The sequence below is a fragment of the Centropristis striata genome, chromosome 19, assembly GCF_030273125.1.
Source record: "Centropristis striata isolate RG_2023a ecotype Rhode Island chromosome 19, C.striata_1.0, whole genome shotgun sequence".
Classification (NCBI taxonomy): Eukaryota; Metazoa; Chordata; class Actinopteri; order Perciformes; family Serranidae; genus Centropristis; species Centropristis striata.
Genome location: NC_081535.1, coordinates 3,259,693 through 3,279,991, shown reverse-complemented (window position 1 = coordinate 3,279,991; position 20,299 = coordinate 3,259,693). Strand labels below are relative to the sequence as shown.

Sequence of the window (20,299 nt, the reverse complement as noted above, 5' to 3'; positions counted from 1 at the left end):
CTTCAATCACTACTACATATAAACATGGTAACTTGAATATAATCAAGTTAATTATTAATCCGTGTTCCAAATGGATAGTTTAGTAACTTTATTAGCTGATTTAGGTGACTTATTTTCTCTATTTTACAGAATGGTGCCCCAAATCGAGAAAATCAAGTCATGTCATTTGTCAGAATTAATAGTTATCTATTATTTGTGTTGCCCCGGTTTCATCCTTACATATTTGATATCCTTATGTGTCTAAAGCCATTTTGTGTCTTTTTTTAAATAATTTTGTGTCTTTTTTAGTCATTTTTTTGGTTATTTGTGTCTTTTTTAAATAAATTTGTGGGGTTTTTTGGTCATTTTCTGTCTTTTTTGAAGTAATTTATTTTTTTTCTGTCATTTTGTGTCTTTTTTAGTCATTTTGGGTCTTTTTTTGGTCATTTTGTGTCTTTTTTTTAATTTTTGTCCTTTTTTGATCATTTTGTGTCTTTTTGTAATTTTGGGGGGTTTTTGGTCATTTTATGTCTTTTTTTGTAATTTTTTGTCCTTTTTTGATCATTTTGTGTCTTTTTTTAGTCATTTTGTGGGGTTTTTTTTGGTCATTTTATGTCTTTTTTAAGTAATTTATTTATTTTCTGTCATTTTATGTGCTTTTTTTTTGTAATTTTGTTTCTTCTTTTGCTCATTTTGATACTGCCTCCAGCGGCCACCAAGTAATTTCAGTTTGAGACCCCTGGTCTAATCCCATATCACATTTAAAAATATATCAATATATTAATATATCGCCCAGCCCTAGCTGGAACAAAATAGGAAGGAAGAGTAGGAACGAAGGGGTCAGGAGGGAGGGAAAGAGGAAGAAAGTGGATGGAGAAGTGAGGGTTTAATGGGAAAGAATACAGAAGAAGTAAGGAGGGCAGAGATGCATCATGGGAGGTACGTAGGGAAAACTTGATGTATGGAGGGAGAGAAAGAAGTGCTGGGTAGCAGAAAATAAAACAGGGCAAAGGAAAGAGAGAACAAGAGGAGAAAAAGAGGAAAGATCCTGACCATGTTGTAGTTTTCTTTCTTTCTTTTCTGCACATTTTGCAGATAATTTGCACTCTGCACATTCTTCACTTCATTTGCACTAGGTTGTATATAGTATATAGTATATTTTTAACCCTTAATAGGTCAAATCTACAAGAAAAAATATGCAGATTTATGAGATTTAAAGTGGTGAATCTGCAGGAAAAAAGTTGTTTTTTTCCCCACTTTTGTCTCGTAAATCTGCGACTTTTTTCGAGCAGATTTGCCACTTTAAATCTCTTAAATCTGCACATTTTTTTCTTGTAGAAATTATATTTTTATTTTCTCCTCATACAAATCCATGTGGTTCTACGACCAAACAGAGAGACATTTTGATATCCACTGAAGTTACCAAATATAGTTCTTCGCCAGATAAAAGGTTAAATGTCTTTTTCTATTAGATTGTTTATTTTTTATCTTTATCTAAAAGGGAAATCATTTTTTGTGCATTTTTTGTGGTCAACTGTAACATAGAAATGTCCCCGCTGTGGGATTAATACAGTCGAATCTAATCTAATCTGATCTAAGGAATAAAGGAACATAAAGGGAACGAGAAGCGTAGGAAAGTGTAGAAGAAGAACTGCAGGTGAACCTCGAGAGTTAAACGGGGGAGAAAGAAAATGGGGACAGAGTTAACAGTGACCCATTTAAACACTCTGCTGCTTCGTCCCTGTGTTAGTGAAGGTGTGTCTTGCCTTTTAAAGAGTGTTTTTGCAGTTGTTTTTTTAGAAATCTGCATAGATCTGTTCACGGAGTGACACAATTACCTTTTTTTCTCTCCCACTCCTGGTTTTTGTTGTTTTTTTACAGTACAAGGCTTCATTGATGTCATGTTTGAACTGTATGACCACAGTGAGCAGAAATAGAAGCTGGAGAGTCAGCTGGAGGACTGTTTGTGTGGGAGGCTTTATTAAACATCAGAATATTTTTAAAATTATAGTAACATGCTACAGAGAGGGGAATAAGTGTTTGATCCTATGCCGATTTTGTGATTTTTGCTAAATTTTCTCACTGACAATGTCTATGACTCAATGAAGTTTAAATAAATCTATAACTTTTATATGATGTGATTTTCTGGATATTTTTTAATATTCTGTCTCTCAATGTTAAAGTAAAACTACTATTAAATTATAGACAGATCATTTGTTTGTTAGTAGGAAAATTTTGTAAAAATCTGAAAATCGTCAGGAGATCAAATACTATTTCTACTTAAAGACAGAGAAATATATTGCAAAACCCCTACAATGAGAAAAATATTAAAAGACACAAAATGACCACATAAGAGACACAAAAGAGACACAAAATAACGAAAAAAGACACAAAATAACCAAAAAAAGACACAAACTGACCAAAAAACACACAGAAAAAGACACAAAATGACAAAAAAGACACAAAATAACTAAAAAAGACACAAAATGACCCCCCCAAAAAAAAACAGAAGAAGACACAAAATTTCAAATAAATGTCTAATTTTTGTATAATGTGATTTTTATTATATTTTTTTTTATATTCTGTCTCTCACTGTTAAAGACAGAAAATGACCAAAAAAGACAGAAAATGACCAAAAAAACACAGAAGAAGAGACAAAATGACCACAAAAGAGACACAAAATAACTACAAAAAAGACACGAAATGACAAAAAAAAGACACAAAATGACAAAAAAAAAGACACAAAATGACCAAAAAAAGACACAAAATGACCAAAAAAAAAGACACAAAATGACAAAAAAAAGACACAAAATGACCAAAAAAAGATACAAAATGACAAAAAAAAGACACAAAATGACCAAAAAAAGACACAAAATGACTTACAATTACTTATGTAGGACTAAAGGACTAAAACAGACACTAAATAGCCCAAAAAACCCTCCACAGAGTTAATGAAAACTGGTTAATATTAAATGTCCCATTGTCTCGTCTCAGCTTCAAATATGACAAATTACTCCTCTGCTTCCTTTTCCCTACTTCTGCTATTTAGCTTTGCTCTTCCTCTTTCTCTCTCTCTCTCTCTCCCTTCTTCATTCTTCTCTCTCTCTCTCTCTCTCTCTCTCTCTCTCTCTCTCTCTCTCTCTCTCTCCCCCGCCCCCTTCACCTCCATACCACCACTCCTCTCTTCCTCCCCTTCTCCCCTTCCCTCCTTCCCTCTCAGCTGCTCCTCCCAGCTGTTTAATCACACATGGCCCATGCCTAAAAGAGAGAGAGAGGGAGAGAGAGAGAGAGAGAGAGAGGGAGGAGGGACAAATGGGAGGAGAAACAGAAAGAGAAAGAGTGGGTGACAGCGTCGGAGAGAGAGAGAGAGAGAATGCAGCAGCAGGCTGAGAGTGAGGCACATGGCCGGTGAATGAGGAGGTCTTTATTACCAGCTCCTTCTTCTCCTCCTTCTGTCTGCTGTCTCTGGTTGGATTAAGGACCTCGTCTGGATACTCCTCCTCCTCCTCCTCCTCTTCTCCTCCTCTTCTCCTCCTCTACCTCTGTCTGAGGGTCTCCAGGTCCCAGTCGTCCAGGTCTAAACGTCTCGTTCTCCTTCTTTCTCCCCCCTCTCCTCCCCTGCTCCCCCTTTCCTCCAGGATGTCGTGTGAGGAGGCTCAGCTCCACAAAGAGAGGCTGCAGGCCTTGGCGGTAAGTCAGAGAGTTTTAAAACTTTTGCTGTCTGGTTCTTTGACTTTCTGTCTTTTTGTCTGTGTCTCACCTTGATTTCATCTGGTTCACAGTGACTGTACGTCACCTCAGAGTCACATTATTCATTCACGTTCCATTCAAACACGCAGGACTTTTACTTGTAGTGGAGTAACTTCACAGTGTTGTATTAGTACTTTTAGTTGAGTAAAGGATCCAGAGGCAGTTTTGGCAACTCTTGATTACAGTTGTTTAAAGTGCCCCAGGAGTAAAACTAGATTCTATTGTCTTTAACAATGCAGGGATTATATATGTGAAAAAAATTCCTAACAACAATTATTTAACATATATTACTCATTGAACTAGTAAAAACAATTTTTAAAAAATATTTTTAATAATATACAATATTTTTTTAAATAAATAATATAAAAATGATAAATGTCATAATTATTTAAATGAATATTAACATAATAAATGATAAAAACAACAACAACAATAATGATAATAATAATAATTTTAAATAATAATAATACTTTTAAATAAAAATAATATTAATAATACAAAAATTCCTAATAACAATTATTTAACATATATTACTCATTGACCTTTGAAACATCATGCATTTAAAATAAATAAAAAAATATATTTTTAAATGTATAATTCTAAGTGAATTTTGTTAAACTAGTAAAAAAAAATATAAAAAATATGTTTAATAATATATAATATTTTTTTAAATAAATAATATAAAAAATATAAATGTCATTATTGTTTAAATTAATAATGATATAATAAATGATAAAAACAATAACAACAATAATAATAATTTAAAATAATAATAATAATTTTAAATAATAATAATAATTTTAAATAATAATAATAATAACAATGGAATCAATCAAATCAAAATTACTTTATTCATCCACAAGGGGAAATTCAGTTTAAAAAAAAAAAAAATACTCTCTCTCTGTCTTGCTCGTTCTGCCTTGTCACATTATTCATTCATGTTCCATTCACGTTGATTCAAACACATGTAGAGGGTAAACCTGTCTGTGTTTCTCTTTGTTTAATGCCAAAGTTCAGGATTATTGACTGAATTCCTGTGACGTAAACACAACAGTAGAGTTCTGAACAACATGCTGACCCTCAGTCTGTCTGTCTGTCTGTCTGTCTGTCTGTCTGTCTGTCTGAAGCATGGAGCAGTAGCTGATGGTTTATATTAGTTGTTAAGCCAATTACCAGCAGAGTGCTGCAGGGTGATGTTCAGGTATTTCTGTAAACCAACCTGGAAGTTGGCGTCAACCTGGTTTCTTCCATTAAAAGACAATTTTTATTGGATTTTGGATTATTGCAGAAATAAGCCCTGTGGCAAACTAAAGTCTACAATTCTTCAATTCAATTAAACTTTCAGCAGCGCAGAAGTGACTCCATCATCTCCACTCACTTCAGACTTCAACTGTGTTCAGCATGATGATGTTTAAACTGGCAGATTGTACCTAAAAATCCCTTATTTGTTTTTTATTAGTTGTTTTTTTTTATTGTTATCACTGTACAGTGACCTTGAGTGATAAGAAAGGCACCTATAAATAAAATGTATTATTATTATTATTATTATTATTATTATTATTATTATTATTATTATTAACAATTATAATAATAATAATAATAATAATAACATTTTTAAACAAAATCCACACATGGTGTGAAATGGTTTTAATCAAGGTCACTTTACAATAGCCTTGTTCAGCAGCTGATCATAAACAAAGCAGCATAGCTAATTATGCACAGCGTCTCCACTGATCATAAACATCGTGATGGTAAATTAACCAGCATCACTAACTGTGCACAGAGTGTCTGGTGCTTGTTGTAAACAAACAGAGATCACTAAGTGAACACCTCCTGCAGCAGCAGCACATACACACTGTACTGCTACAGAGCTAACTGTTAGCCTGTTAGCACATACACACTGTACTGCTACAGAGCTAACTGTTAGCCTGTTAGCACATACACACTGTACTGCTACAGAGCTAACTGTTAGCATGTAAGCACATACACACTGTACTGCTACAGAGCTAACTGTTAGCCTGTTAGCACATACACACTGTACTGCTACAGAGCTAACTGTTAGCCTGTTAGCACATACACACTGTACTGCTACAGATTTAACTGTTAGCCTGTTAGCACATACACACTGTACTGCTACAGAGCTAACTGTTAGCCTGTTAGCACATACACACTGTACTGCTACAGAGCTAACTGTTAGCCTGTTTGCACATGCACACTGTACTGCTACAGAGCTAACTGTTAGCCTGTAAGCACATACACACTGTACTGATACAGAGCTAACTGTTAGCCTGTTAGCACATACACACTGTACTGCTACAGAGCTAACTGTTAGCCTGTTAGCACATACACACTGTACTGCTACAGAGCTAACTGTTAGCCTGTTAGCAATTTGCAGACTGGACGCTAAGTGGTTAACATCCCCTCTGGCTCTGCAGCTGGGAGAGACTGCTGCAGGAGGACTGTGCCGCTTCGACTTGTTCTTACTCTTCTTAACGAGCCTCCGGCCCCCACAGCTCGTTAAGAAGAGTAAGAACGAGTCTCCAAAAGTCTCCAATAACACCAGAAACAGTAGCTGGATTTGTCTCCAGTCGCTTTTTTGAAAAATAGTCTCTAAGGGGGTCTGAAAAGTCGCTAAATATAGCAACAGGAGAGACGCATTTTAAAATGGAAATATCGCCAACGATCAGGTTAATTTAATCGTTATCGCTGCTAAAATCGTGATCACGATTAAAATTCGATTAATTGTGCAGCCCTAACATGAATTAATAAATACTTTCTTAGTTTCTTCAACCCAACTTTTACTTTGGTGCAGCATGTTTCTGTGTAATATGACGTCAACTCGGCAGGAATGTACCAAAGTTTTTCAGACTATTTGCAGAGTTGTTGTTCCAACTGGAGGAGGTATTGAAGTTTGTGTGAATTTCCCAAGTCGGTAAATTATTTCTCCAATTATTCCAACACCACATGACTGCAGGCTTAGTCCTCTTTAATAATCACGATTGCATCATTGCTGCTTTCTAGTTGTTCATTTAAAAAGTGATTCATTTATTAGGAGCTCTCCAGCATGACATCAGCCCCTCCCTCCACCCTTTTTCCTCACTAAAAAACAAACTGATTCTCCTTGCACCTCCTGCTCTGCTCTGCTGCACAGTTGTTGCTGTTCTCGCTGTTTCCTCTCAGCTTTCATCTTCTTCCATGTCTTTTTTTGGTGGAAACCAGCTCAGAGGAAAGTTGGTGGAAAATCTGCTCTTATTTTTTTCTTTTTGGCCAGATGTCTGAGGTTTTTTTTTTTTTTTACGTGTACGTGTACGTGCTTTCCAAGGTGGAATGATCTCAGCTGCGAGGTGGTCCAGATTCCTCCTCCGATACTCCAAAAGTTCTGTTTCGTGATCACGCAGGCATCTAGTGAAGTGTTTGGCTCGGCGCTGATAGGACTTCAGAGCAGGACTTAGACCAGGATTCACTGCCGAGGACTAAATTTGGCGCCAGCGAGCAACCACAGCATACCACACACACTCAAGACGCACAGAGGCACTGGAACACACACACACACACACACACACACACACACATTGATACACACAAGTGGGGTGAACAGCAGCAGCAGCAGATGGAGAAACTATTTTGGCCACGTTGAAACATGGCAGCCATACCAGGCTGCATGTACTTAAAGCAGTCAGTACACTGCAAGAACTGAACTCTAAGTAAGATTAAATATCTTAAATCAGGGGTCTCAGACTCTAATTACCTGGGGGCCGCTGGAGGCAGTATCAAAATGACCAAAAACAGACACAAAATTACAGAAAAAAGAGACAAAATGACCAAAAAAAGACACAAAATTACAAAAAAAAGACACAAAATTACTAAAAAAAGGAACAAAATGACTGAAAAAACACTAAATGACCAAAAAAAGGACACAAAATAACTACAAAAAGACACAAAATGACAAAAAAGACACAAAATGACAAAAAAAAGACACAAAATGACCAAAAAAAAACACAAAATGACTGAAAAAAGACACAAAATGACCAAAAAAACCCCAAAATGACTGAAAAAATACACAAAATTACTAAAAAAAAAAGACCCATAATGACAAAAAAGACACAAAATTATTAGAAAAGACACAAAATTATTAGAAAAGACTCAAAATGATTTAAAAAAAGACACAAAATGTTATTGTTATTCATATTGCTAAAACATGCTTATTTCTAGATTTAATAATCTTAATTTAAGAAATCTTAAGGTAAATTATCTGTCCATGCAGCAAGATCATTTCCCTCAGATTTACTGTTTTTATTACTATTACTATTATTTTTAGACTAAACACCTTTTTTTACAGTGTGGAAAGTTCCTGAGCAGAGAGGAAGAAGCGTTTCTGTCTCTTGCATCATTCTTTCATGTGTGTTTGGCAAAACACTAGAAAATCATTGATTATGTCATTGTGTAAATGACTTTTGGTTTAGTGCTGCAGGCCAAGAAAAACAACAAATGTTGCAGAATATTCTGGTGGCAGCTGGAACACAACAGAGAATCCTTTTCTACTGAAGGACCCTCAGAGATCAAGTACACTGTAAAAAATGTTTGTAGAAATTATAGTAAAACTCTGTCAAATGACATCAGAAATAGGGCATAAAATTAAAAACTATATATCACTGTATAGAAGACACTTTTAATTTACCGTAAATCAAAGAATAGCACAAAACTTTTACTTTTTCTGTCATAAACTATAGGAAACACACCGTTTTATTTTCATATATATCTTTTATATTTTTATATACCCTGAAACTAGAGAGTCACATTCACATAAAATAAGCAAAATACAATAAATAGTCCTGATAATGAGCAAACAAAACTTTTTCCCTATTAAAAGACAAACAGGAGGGGTGAACAGTAGCCAAATAAACAAACAAAAATGAATAAATGAATAAATAAATAAATAAAAAGGGACATTTAGAGGAGGGATCCAGAATGCTTGGGAAAAAATAAAAATAAAAATAAGCTATAACAATTTATATATGTTGTGCCTAGAGTCTGACCAACAAATCAACATACCAAAAACAATTACCGGCCATTTAAAAGTTATATCAATTTATCTTAATTAAACACACAGTTTTGCTGTAAAAATATAACATTCTCATGTAAAGTTAATGGAGAAATTCCATGATGTCACATTGACAAAATTACCCTAAAAATAACAGGAATGTTCTATTTAAATTACAGTTTTTGCTGATATTTACATTGAAATTACAGTAGAAAACCCACTCACTGTATTTTTTACAGTGTAAAGTCAGCCGTTAATACAAGTAAATCATTTGAGCCTGTTTGTCTCCTTCAAGTGCACATCTGTCTTGTCTCAGCTGTGTGTGTGTGTGTGTGTGTGTGTGTGTGTGTGTGTGTGTGTGTGTGTGTGTGTGTGTGTGTGTGTGTGTGTATCATAGACAATAAGGGCACTAACAGCTTTGAAGCCCTACCAGGCCCTTAAATAGAGAGAGGTTATGTTACACTATTAGTCTGAGGGAGCTAAGCTCTTTGAGCCAAACAAAGCAGCTCCACTGTAAATAAAAGCTGGACAAGACTTTATAAAACCTCCTCTGACTGTCAATCAGAGTTTCTCATCCAGAGGCAGTTTCAGCAACACTTGATTACACTTGTTTAAAGTGCCCCAGGAGTAAAACCAGATTATATTGTCCTGTCTTATATTGCAGGGATTATATATATATATATATATATATATATATATATATATATATATATATATGCAGGAGTTTTATCCATGTTTGTTCTGTCTGTTTTTTTGTCATTTACTTTTTATTGGTTTTTGATTTTACATGTAAATGAACAGACAAACAATCAACATGAAGACCTATAGACAAATACAGAAAATATTAAGGAAAAAGTAAAAGCGTACAAAAAGGGATTGGAAAAAAAAAATGGAGAAAAAATTCCTAACCACAATTATTTAACATATATTACTCATTGACCTTTGAAACATCATGCGTTTATTGAACATTTATGCATTTAAAATAAAAAATACATTTTTTAAAAATATCAAAGTGAATTTTCTTAAACTAGTAAAAAAAAATTGTTTACAATATATATTTTTTTAAATAAATAATATAAAATTATAAATGTCATAATTGTTAAATAAATAATAATATAATAAATGTTAAATCAACAACAATAGTGATAATTTTTAATAACAATAATAATAATAATTTAAAAATAATTATTATAATAATTATTATCATAATAAATAAAAATATTTTTGACCAAATTATATCAAACATCTTTGGTTAATTATATTTAACAGATTCCAATCAGTATCTCAGCAAAATAATATATTAGTTATATTTATTATATTTATATCTTGATTATCTCATTTTCATATTCAATGGAAGAAGAAAATCTTAATTAAAAATCTTATTTCCATGAATTACCCACACAGGATAAAGACAGGCAATATTTATAACAGTACATCGTTTTTTCAATAAAAAAATTTTCTAGTATTATTGAACCCCTGTAGAGAGGTAAAACACACACATACACACACACACACACTGTCTTGTCTGCAGCTGACATGCTAATGATTTCATCAATAATTGATACTCAGAGACCTCATCAATACTTTAGCAGATCTCAAGCCAAATTGGAAGCTTCCTCTCAAATCAGAGCCAAACGTCTCTGAACGTGACTCTGATTTTAATGAACGTGTCGTCTGGACGACAGTAGTTTTTATGTTCTCCTCCAGGTTTTATCTCCAGTATAGAACTGGACTGCTCAGGTAGCAGTCAGCTGTCATTATCATGTTAACTGACCAGGAGATGGTCTGTGTGTGGTGTGGCTCATTAATAAATCATCACACTAATGGCTGTGAATCGCCAGGACTTTTTTTTTTTTAGTTTGGCAGATAGAACGACATACCGATCAGCTCTGCTGCAGCATGGAGAGAGACTGTTGAATATGGAATTCATTGACTAGGATTAAACTTTTTTTTTTTTTTTTTTTTTACAGTTGCTTGAAACACATTTGTGGTCGACCAATATGGGGTTTTTCAATGGAGAATGCCAATTTTTAACAGGGCGGGGAATTTATATATATATTTATATATACATATATATTTATATATATTTGGTTATATATATATTTATATATACAAATATATATATATATATTTGGTTATATATATATTTTTTTTTTACTAGTTGAAGAAAATTCACTTAATGATAAATTAAAAAAAACATTTTTATTTTAAATGCATAAATGTTCAATAAATACATATACAGTTAATACTATATACAGACATATATACATATTTTTATTTATTATTATTATTATTAAAAATTATTTTTATCATTATTTTTGTTTTTATCATTTATTATTTATTTAAACAATTATGTAATTTTTTTATTTTGAATATATATATATATATATATATATATATATATATATATATATTACTGGTTTAAGAAAATTAACTTAAAATGATACATTTTTTTTAAATGTATTTCTTATTTTAAATTCATAAATGTTCAATAAATTATGTAATAAATAGCTTTTGCAAAAAGCAGCATTTCTTTATTTCTGAGAGAGACATTTGTGAACTTACATAGATAAAACATAAACGTTAGTGTAGGGCCTTCCGTGGTGTTTGCTCAGTGAAATACTTTAATAAATAAATAATCATCCCTGGGAGTACTGGCATTAGTGATGCAGTGTGCTGTATTTCATGCAGTATGTCTGTCTGACTTGATTTAATTGCTATATATAACTTTATATCTATAAGTGTTATTCTATTTCTTATTAATTATTAAAGAATCAGTAGAGCGATGAACCCTGAGTGGCCACTTCCTGTTTGTTTACAGTAGTTGTACTGATGCATTTTCCCTCCTTAGCTTGTGTTAAACTTGAATTAATTCATTATGGCCGCTGTTGCTAACTGTGCACAACGTCAGCAGCTGATCATAAACAAACCAGCATGGCTTATTATGCACAACGTATCCGCTGATAATGATCGTGAATTAACCGGCATCGCTAACTCTGCACAGAGCTAACTGTTAGCCTGTTAGCACATACACACTGTACTGCTACAGAGCTAACTGTTAGCCTGTTAGCACATACACACTATACTGCTACAGAGCTAACTGTTAGCCTGTTAGCACATACACACTATACTGCTACAGAGCTAACTGTTAGCCTGTTAGCACATACACACTGTACTGCTACAGAGCTAGCTGTTAGCCTGTTAGCACATACACACTGTACTGCTACAGAGCTAACTGTTAGCCTGTTAGCACATACACACTGTACTGCTACAGAGCTAACTGTTAGCCTGTTAGCACATACACACTGTACTGCTACAGAGCTAACTGTTAGCCTGTTAGCACATATACACTGTACTTCTACAGAGCTAACTGTTAGCCTATTAGCACATACACACTGTACTGCTACAGAGCTAACTGTTAGCCTGTTAGCACATACACACTGTACTGCTACAGAGCTAACTGTTAGCCTGTTAGCACATACACACTGTACTGCTGCAGAGCTAACTGTTAGCCTGTTAGCACATACACACTGTACTGCTGCAGAGCTAACTGTTAGCCTGTTAACACATACACACTGTACTACTACAGAGCTAACTGTTAGCCTATTAGCAATTTGTGTGTGTGTGTGTGTGTGTATGTATGTGTGTGTGTGCCTGTGTGTTTTCTGTAAATTCGTGTGTGTTCAACCAAAATCCTGTGTGTGGTTACAAGATCAGCCAATGAATGGAGAGCGCTCGGGCTTTCTAATTAGCTGTTGCCCATGTGGCTGTACTGCTACAGAGCTAACTGTTAGCCTGTTAGCACATATACACTGTACTTCTACAGAGCTAACTGTTAGCCTATTAGCACATACACACTGTACTGCTACAGAGCTAACTGTTAGCCTGTTAGCACATACACACTGTACTGCTACAGAGCTAACTGTTAGCCTGTTAGCACATACACACTGTACTGCTGCAGAGCTAACTGTTAGCCTGTTAGCACATACACACTGTACTGCTGCAGAGCTAACTGTTAGCCTGTTAACACATACACACTGTACTACTACAGAGCTAACTGTTAGCCTATTAGCAATTTGCGGACTGGACGCTAAGGGCTTAACATCCCCTCCGGCTCTGCAGCTGGGAGAGACTGCTGCAGGAGGAATGTGCTGCTTCTTAACGTTAAGAAGAGTAAGAACGAGTCTCCTTAAGTCTCCAATAACACCAGAAAAAGTCGCTGGATTGTCGCCAGTTGCTTTCTTGAAAAAATAGTCGCTAAGAGGGTCTGAAAAGTCGTTAAATAAAGCAACAAAGTTGCTAAGTTGGCAACACTGCTTCGCCGGCTTTTACAAATGGTGCGTGTTGTTGTGGCATCGAGTACTACATTACATCCTGTTTAGCGTTCTATCCAATCAGCAACCAGGCTTTTTTCAGGGGAGAAAAAAGACCCTGCTCTTCTACAGGGACGAAAAAAGACCTATGGTTCTCCTTTAAGTTTTGTGAGAATTTGTGCCATCTAAAACATCATCACTGATTGGATTATTTTCCACATAGTAACAGGCATTAATCATTTGATCTCAGAAAGGGGCGGGACATGTGCCAGTGTTTGATCTAAGAGCTGATTAGCCAATCGGCTCATTTGTCCTCCACACATACAAACAGAAGAAGATTCCCACAGTCTGATAGTGATTACGGCCTGTCAGCTGCCAGCAGTGCCGGTTACCATGGTTACTAATTGGTCAGATTAGGGAACAGTTTGTGATGTCATGTTGTTAAATCCAGACCTGTAATTGGTGAATTATGAACATGTAATTACAGCTTTTAGATGGAGTGCAGCCTGGTCAGGGTCCCCGAAAAACGGCTTCTATGTGTGTGTGTGTGTGTGTGTGCCTGTGTGTTTTCTGTAAATTCGTGTGTGTTCACCAAAATCCTGTGTGTGGTTACAAGATCAGCCAATGAATGGAGAGCGCTCGGGCTTTCTAATTAGCTGTTGCCCATGTGGCTTCCCAACCACAAACAGCATGGCAGAATACATATACAAAAGAGTGTGTGTGTGTGTGTGTGTGTGTGTGTGTCTTTTCATGCACTCATTCACTGACTTCTCTGTAGTGTCTGTGATATGTTTACATAGATGACCTCAGCCCTTTGGACTCTTAGCTACCCCCAATACACACACACACAGAAACACACACACACACAGAAACACACACACACAAGGCCACAGATCGTCTAAGGGGAGTTCGGAAGTGGTGCATGAGGAGTGACATGACTGTGCTGTGTGTGTGTGTGTGTGTGTGTGTGTGTTGGGAATTGAGGAAATGACAGCTGCTGGAACAAGAAACAGAGATAGAGCTGCTTTTTTGTGGGGTTTTTTGTGTTTTTATGTGTGTGTTTTGTATTTTTTTGTATTTTTTTCTGTGTTTTAAGTGTGTTTTTGTTTGTTTGTGGATTTTTTTGTGGGTTTTTTGTATTTTTGTGTGTGTGTTTTGTGTTTTTTGTGTCTTTTTGTGTGTTTTCATGTGTGTGTTTTGTATTTTTTGGTAATTTTTTGTGTGTCTTTTTATGTGTGTTTTGTGTGTTTTCATGTTTGTGTTTTGTATTTTTTCTATTTTTTTGTGTATTTTAAGTGTGTTTTTGTTTGTTTGTGTGTTTCATGTGTGTTTTGTGTGTTTTCATGTGTGTGTTATGTATTTTTTTGTAATTTTTTGTGGGTTTTTGTTTTTTTGTGGGTTTTTTCTAAGTTTTATGTGGTTTTTTTGTAATTTTTTGTGTGTTTTAAGTCTTTTTTTGTGTGTGTTTTTTGTATTTTTTGTGTGTTCTTGTGTGTTTTTTAGGTGTGTGTTTGAATGTGTGTGTGTGGGAAATTGAGGAAATGACAGCTGCTGGAACAAGAACCAGAGACAGAGCTGCTTTATGACTAATATCATGAGTATTATGAACAATCCTTCAGACTAACAGCAGTTCTTATTTCCAGGATCCGACCGCGTTGATCTCTGACTAACTCTGAGTAGTAATCTGTGTTACTGAGGGTCAGTGTGGAAGCTGGTCAGTGTTCTGGATCCACTTAGAGTGACTGAGTGAGTGAGTGGGTGGGTGGGTGGGTGAGGGTGAAGCTGAGGGGGATGCTGCAGTGAGTCCTTGGCACCATGAGATTTGTGAGTGTGGAGGTCTGGAGTAATGAGGTAAATAGAGTAGTGGGGGGCTGGGCCGCCTGCAGCAGGGCTACTTTCACTATGTGCAGTTTACTTACAGACTGACTTACAGACTGACAGACTCTCTTATTGGCTGCATTAAACCCTTGAAAACAATATTGATATTATTGATTCAGGTTGCCAGAATGCAATCACTCTTAGTTTCTAATAACCACTTAAGGCTGGTTACACATTTGAACCTTTTTATGTCACTCTAAGTCGTTTATTCACTGCAAATCCAAATCAACGGGCTCAGATTTGATGACACTCCAAGTTGAACGTACTGTATCCATTACTTAATTCATTATATTTTTTGGTAACGCTTTATAATAAGGTCCTTAATAACCATTAATTAACAAGTAATAAGGCATTGTTCTCGCTTTAGATCCGGTAGTTGCAAAAAGCATAGTTAACTTATAGTTAACTTATAATAGATGAGCAATAAGGTATATTTTAATATCAATAAGCAAAGAAAATAAGATTAATAATGGTTATTACAAGGACCTTTATATAAAGCATTACCCATTTTTTTTATCGAGCCCAGAATCACAAATCAGACTAGTGGTCGACTGATACAGGTTTTTTAAGGCCGATGCCGTTACAGATTATTGTGACATCAGTCTTAACCGATCCCCAATATGTGGTGCCAATTTTTTTGGGCTGATTCTTGAAGCCGATATTGCCTTTTCTTCCTCCATTTACATGATAAAAATGACACAATGATAACAAATGTTACACAAGTCTCACGTTAGCTCGTCGCGTTAGCTCGTCGCGTTAGCCGGTTACGTTAGCCGGTTACGTTAGCCGGTCAGTAGCGACGACACAAAGTGTCAAACTGAGGTCAGCCGGAAAGTTTCACAGCATCATCCACACAGTCTGTCTTATCACCAGATAAATGACTACAACAGGGGTCTCAAACTCAAATTACCTCGGGGCCGCTGGAGGCAGTATCAAAATTGAGACACAAAATGACCAAAAAAGACACAAAATGACTGAAAAAAAACTTTCTTTAAAGACTCTTTTTGTGTCTTTTTTTAGTCATCTTGTGTCTCTTTTTAGTCATTTTGTGTCTTTTTTGGCCATTTTGTGTCTTTTTTGGTCATTTTGTGTCTTTTTTTAGTCATTTTGTGTCTTTTTTTGGTCATTTTGTGTCTTTTTTGGTCATTTTGTGTGTCTTTTTAGTCATTTTTTCTTTTTTGGTCATTTTGTGTCTTTTTTTTGTCATTTTGTGTCTTTTTTTGGTCATTTTGTGTCTTTTTTGGTCATTTTGTGTCTTTTTTAGTCCTTTAGTCCAACATAAAATGTGATTTTGAATCTTTTTTTTTACTTTCAAAACACTATCATGCTCAATAAAGAATTTTAAATGTGTCAAATGTGACCAAAGGTGTCAAATCTAACATATAAGAGGGTTCCATCCAGTTCTATCATTTTATACTAAATCTATTTGAGCTTGTCTCCAGTTTTACTTGGTATATCATCATCAAACTGAAACTGGCCTCATGGAGTTTACAGCCAGAACTTTAGAGGTAAATTTACAGTAGGGCTCCACGCTGCTTTGTTTTCTAGTCTGGATGTGATGAAGAAGTCTGGATTTGGTGCTTTTGGAGACTCTGGAGGGTTAAAGGTCTGACTGGCTGCATGTTGTTGCTCAATAGATTTCCAGAATTAGCATCTTAGCTTTAGAATATTTGTCAGAGTGGGTGTTGCCAGCTCCCCGCCGTGCACATTGGATCCTGGGGAGGCTGGTTTATAGACTGCAGCTCTTTATGGGGGTGGTGAGCGTGCTGCAGGCAAAGTCATTTTGAGGAGGAAGAGGGGGCGTGGCCTGTCGGTAGCGGGGGGTCCGGGGGGCACGCCAGGCATTACAGGCCGGCTAAAATTAGCAGCAGCTGTCTCGGACCTACTGGACATTCTGGCGAGTCTGAGAGAGGAATGCTGCTCTAGTGGGCTGCTGGGTCTGAGATTATTGTCGTGACATTTGAGCTGAATTAGATAGTAAACAATGCAGAAGGTTTAAATAGAGGAGAGGGCAAAGAGACTGAGAGGTGTTAGATAATGTACCTTGATTTAAGATTTAATTTCTTATTTTAAGTGTTCAACATGCTTATTTCCATGCAGATATAGTGTTTTTATCTGGTTTGTAGACACACCTTTGTTGCAATGCAGTGGTAATTTTAGCAGATAAAGCTAAGAATGTAACACAATATTAGTCTAAGTGTTACATATACAATCTGTTTTGCCTATATCAGTGCACTGCAAAAAAGGTGTTTAGTCTAAAAACCAGATCAAACAGTAAATCTGAGGGAAATGATCTTGCTGCATGGACAGATAATTTACCTTGACAAGATTTATTAAATTAAGATTATTAAATCTAGAAATCTAGAAAATAAGCACGCTTAAAATAAGAAATTAACTCTTAAAACCAGATAAATTAAAGCTGCCAGCAGTGATGAACTGGCCCGAGCAGAGTGACCTGATGATTATTTGGTTCTTACCAAGATAAAAAAAAAACTTTAGATACAGAAGTGTAGAAGAATTTATCTTATTTTAAGCGTTCAACATGCAAAACCAGAATTGTATGCTTATGTTTAGTATATTTCACATATTTTGAGGCTGTAAAAGGTTAAATTTTGAAGTAATCTAATTTTAAAACCAGCATTTTATGCTTATGTTTAGTATATTTCACTTATTTTGAGGCTATAAAAAGGTTACATTTTTAAGTAATCTCATCTTAAAACCAGCATGTTATGCTTATTTCATGCTTATGTTTAGTATATTTCACTTATTTTTGGGCTGTAAAAAGTAACTTTTTGAATAAGTTGATCTTAAAACCAGCATTTTCGTCTTATTTAAGCCTTCTAAATGCATCTGTAGACATGCTTATTTCTAGATTTAACAAATTTAATTCAAGAAATCTTGTCAAGTGAAAGTATCTTGCTGCATGGACGGATAATTTCACTTGTTTTGAAAACCTTTTCCCTCAGATTTAGTGTTTTTATCTTGTTTTTAGACACCCCTTTTTTTTGCAGTGTGGCATTCTTTGTCGAGTCATTAATCGGACGTCAGGAGATATTAAAAGATTGTTTAGTTTGGGGTTTTGTGTGTCTGTGTGAATGCAGAGGTATGCAAACTGGTGTCTGTCCCAGTATGGATGATAAATAGAGTCTCCACCTGCTGCTGTCACATGACGAAGGCATGCAAGACATTTTAAAGATGTGCTAAGTTTGCATTTATTGACACCTCCATTGGTGAAGGACTTACCAGGTTAGCAACCTGTCCGCTCTAGAGCTAGCAGATTAGCATTGTCATAATCATAGACACCACTAAATGTTAATATGGATCATACCATAGGCCCGCTGATTATTTTCTCATTACCAAAATAGATTTTCTGCTGTTTGACTAATCGATTAAACACAAAATGACATCATAGGTATGATAAGCTCATGGTTTATACTATTATCCAAAGTGTAGAATGAAAGCAGTGACCTTTAGACCTCAGGTCCATATGAGAGTGTGTCTCTAAGAGGTCAGGTTTGGCCCCGCCCCCCGCTGGATGGAAGATGATCTCCACGGTAACATGTCTCTGCTGGGTGTGTTGGTATGTTCAGAATGTGACCCGTCTGATCTGCAGCTCGCTTCTTCTGTTCACCATCAGAACTTTAAATCCAGCAAAGTTACATCACTGCTTTAACTCATTATAACCAGCCGGGGGGGGGGGGGGTCATGTGTGTCAATGTTGATAAGACGCTGTTTATAAGTGCATTCAAGTGCTTGCAAATACAAATTCTTACATACTTTCTTTTTTATGAAATGTATCCAATCAGTAAATGGACACGTTATAACCAGTAAACTCTTATCAATTCCACCTAGTTACACTGTAATGGAAGCAGTTTATTTGCCTTAAAGCTGCATCATTTCTAAAATGGCCAGCAGGGGGCGACCAGTGGTTGTCAGAAGTCAATCAGTGCGTTTACATGCACAGTTTAATCGAGCTATGCTTAAAAATCGATATTGGATTTCTATCGTTGTCCCAGTTTACATGCAACTGAGAAAATCTAATAACTGACAGGAACGTATCCTCCTCCTCAACACTGGGTGGAGATATGCGTAGTTTCAGCAGGTTAATATGGCGTCTTTCTGTTGACCTCAGTGTGACACTTTGTGCCGTCGATTCTGACCGGCTAATTAGACCGGCTAATATGCGACTGGCTTATGTGGAACCGGCTAATGAGACCGGCTAATGTGACAGGCTAAAGCGACTGGCTAATGTGTGACCGGCTAATGCGACCTGCTAATCTGCGACTGGCTAATGCGACAGGCTAATGTGACTGGCTAATGCGACAGGCTAATGTGACTGGCTAATGCGACAGGCTAATGTGACCGGCTAATGAGACTGGCTAATGTGCGACCGGCTAATGTGCAACCGGCTAATGTGACCGGCTACTGTAATTCAGCTGTCCAGTTATAGTCAGACTAAGGCAATAATTTGTTTGTTTTTCAAGTGTCATGTAAACGTACTGAATGAGAGAATTAACCTTCTTCAAACTTTTTTATAAATTCACTTCAGAATTCATGGTCTCAATCGTTAGTTTCAAACCAAATGATTGACAGATTGCTACCATGGCACACTGTCTGTTTTTGTCTTGGATTGACTGGGTTTCTACTTCATCAAAGCTGATTTGTTATGTGTTTGGTTAGACTGAAAGACACGCTAAGGAGTCGGCAATTTGAATTACCATACAGCTTGCTAACAAAGCTAGCTAGCACTGTTGTTGGCTAACAGCATAGTGCCCTTTCAGCTCGAAATGACACTGGTTCCAAGAAACCAAGATGTTGTCCAAAATAGATATTTCAAGGCTTCAGAACGGTGGTCCACAAACCAATGGATGACCTCATGGTTCATACATCCACTTCTTTTTTATACAGTTCATGGGAATTGCCAAAACTTTGTTTTCTTGAATTTAAAATAACCTTTTTTACTCTCTGGTAAATTAAAACTCTGTTGATACTATTATGTATAGTCAAACTTTCCATACTGATATTGTGTTTGTTTTCCATTTGAATGTCCATCTTTGTATTCCCACTACGTCCCACATAGTTTCACAGGATGTTTAAGTCAGACTGGCGTTGAAAGGATTCATAGACCTCATTCATACTGTACTAGTCATGTCTGACTGGTTGCTTTGTTTCCTGTTTTATTCAGGGTTAATTTTTTTCTAGTGAATGAGGCCATTTGTTACCTTGGGAGCTTCAACCCTGGTCTACCTGCTTCTAAGTCTAGTTCCATCTGTTGGTCCTTAATGCTGATTTCGTGAAAATATGAGCGTTAACAAGATGAATATTGGGCTGAGAATAG

General features: G+C 35.9%; 1 protein-coding gene across 1 annotated transcript in view; it reads left to right on the top strand.

Annotated features, from left to right (window-relative positions):
• LOC131992434 (A-kinase anchor protein 2) overlaps nucleotides 1-20,299 on the top strand; it is a 168,447-nt gene that overhangs the window by 12,294 nt on the left and 135,854 nt on the right. Inside the window, exon 2 of the mRNA XM_059358027.1 lies at nucleotides 3,618-3,669. Within this exon, the coding sequence (XP_059214010.1) occupies nucleotides 3,618-3,669 (52 nt within the window). The remainder of the gene's footprint in view (nucleotides 1-3,617; nucleotides 3,670-20,299) is intronic.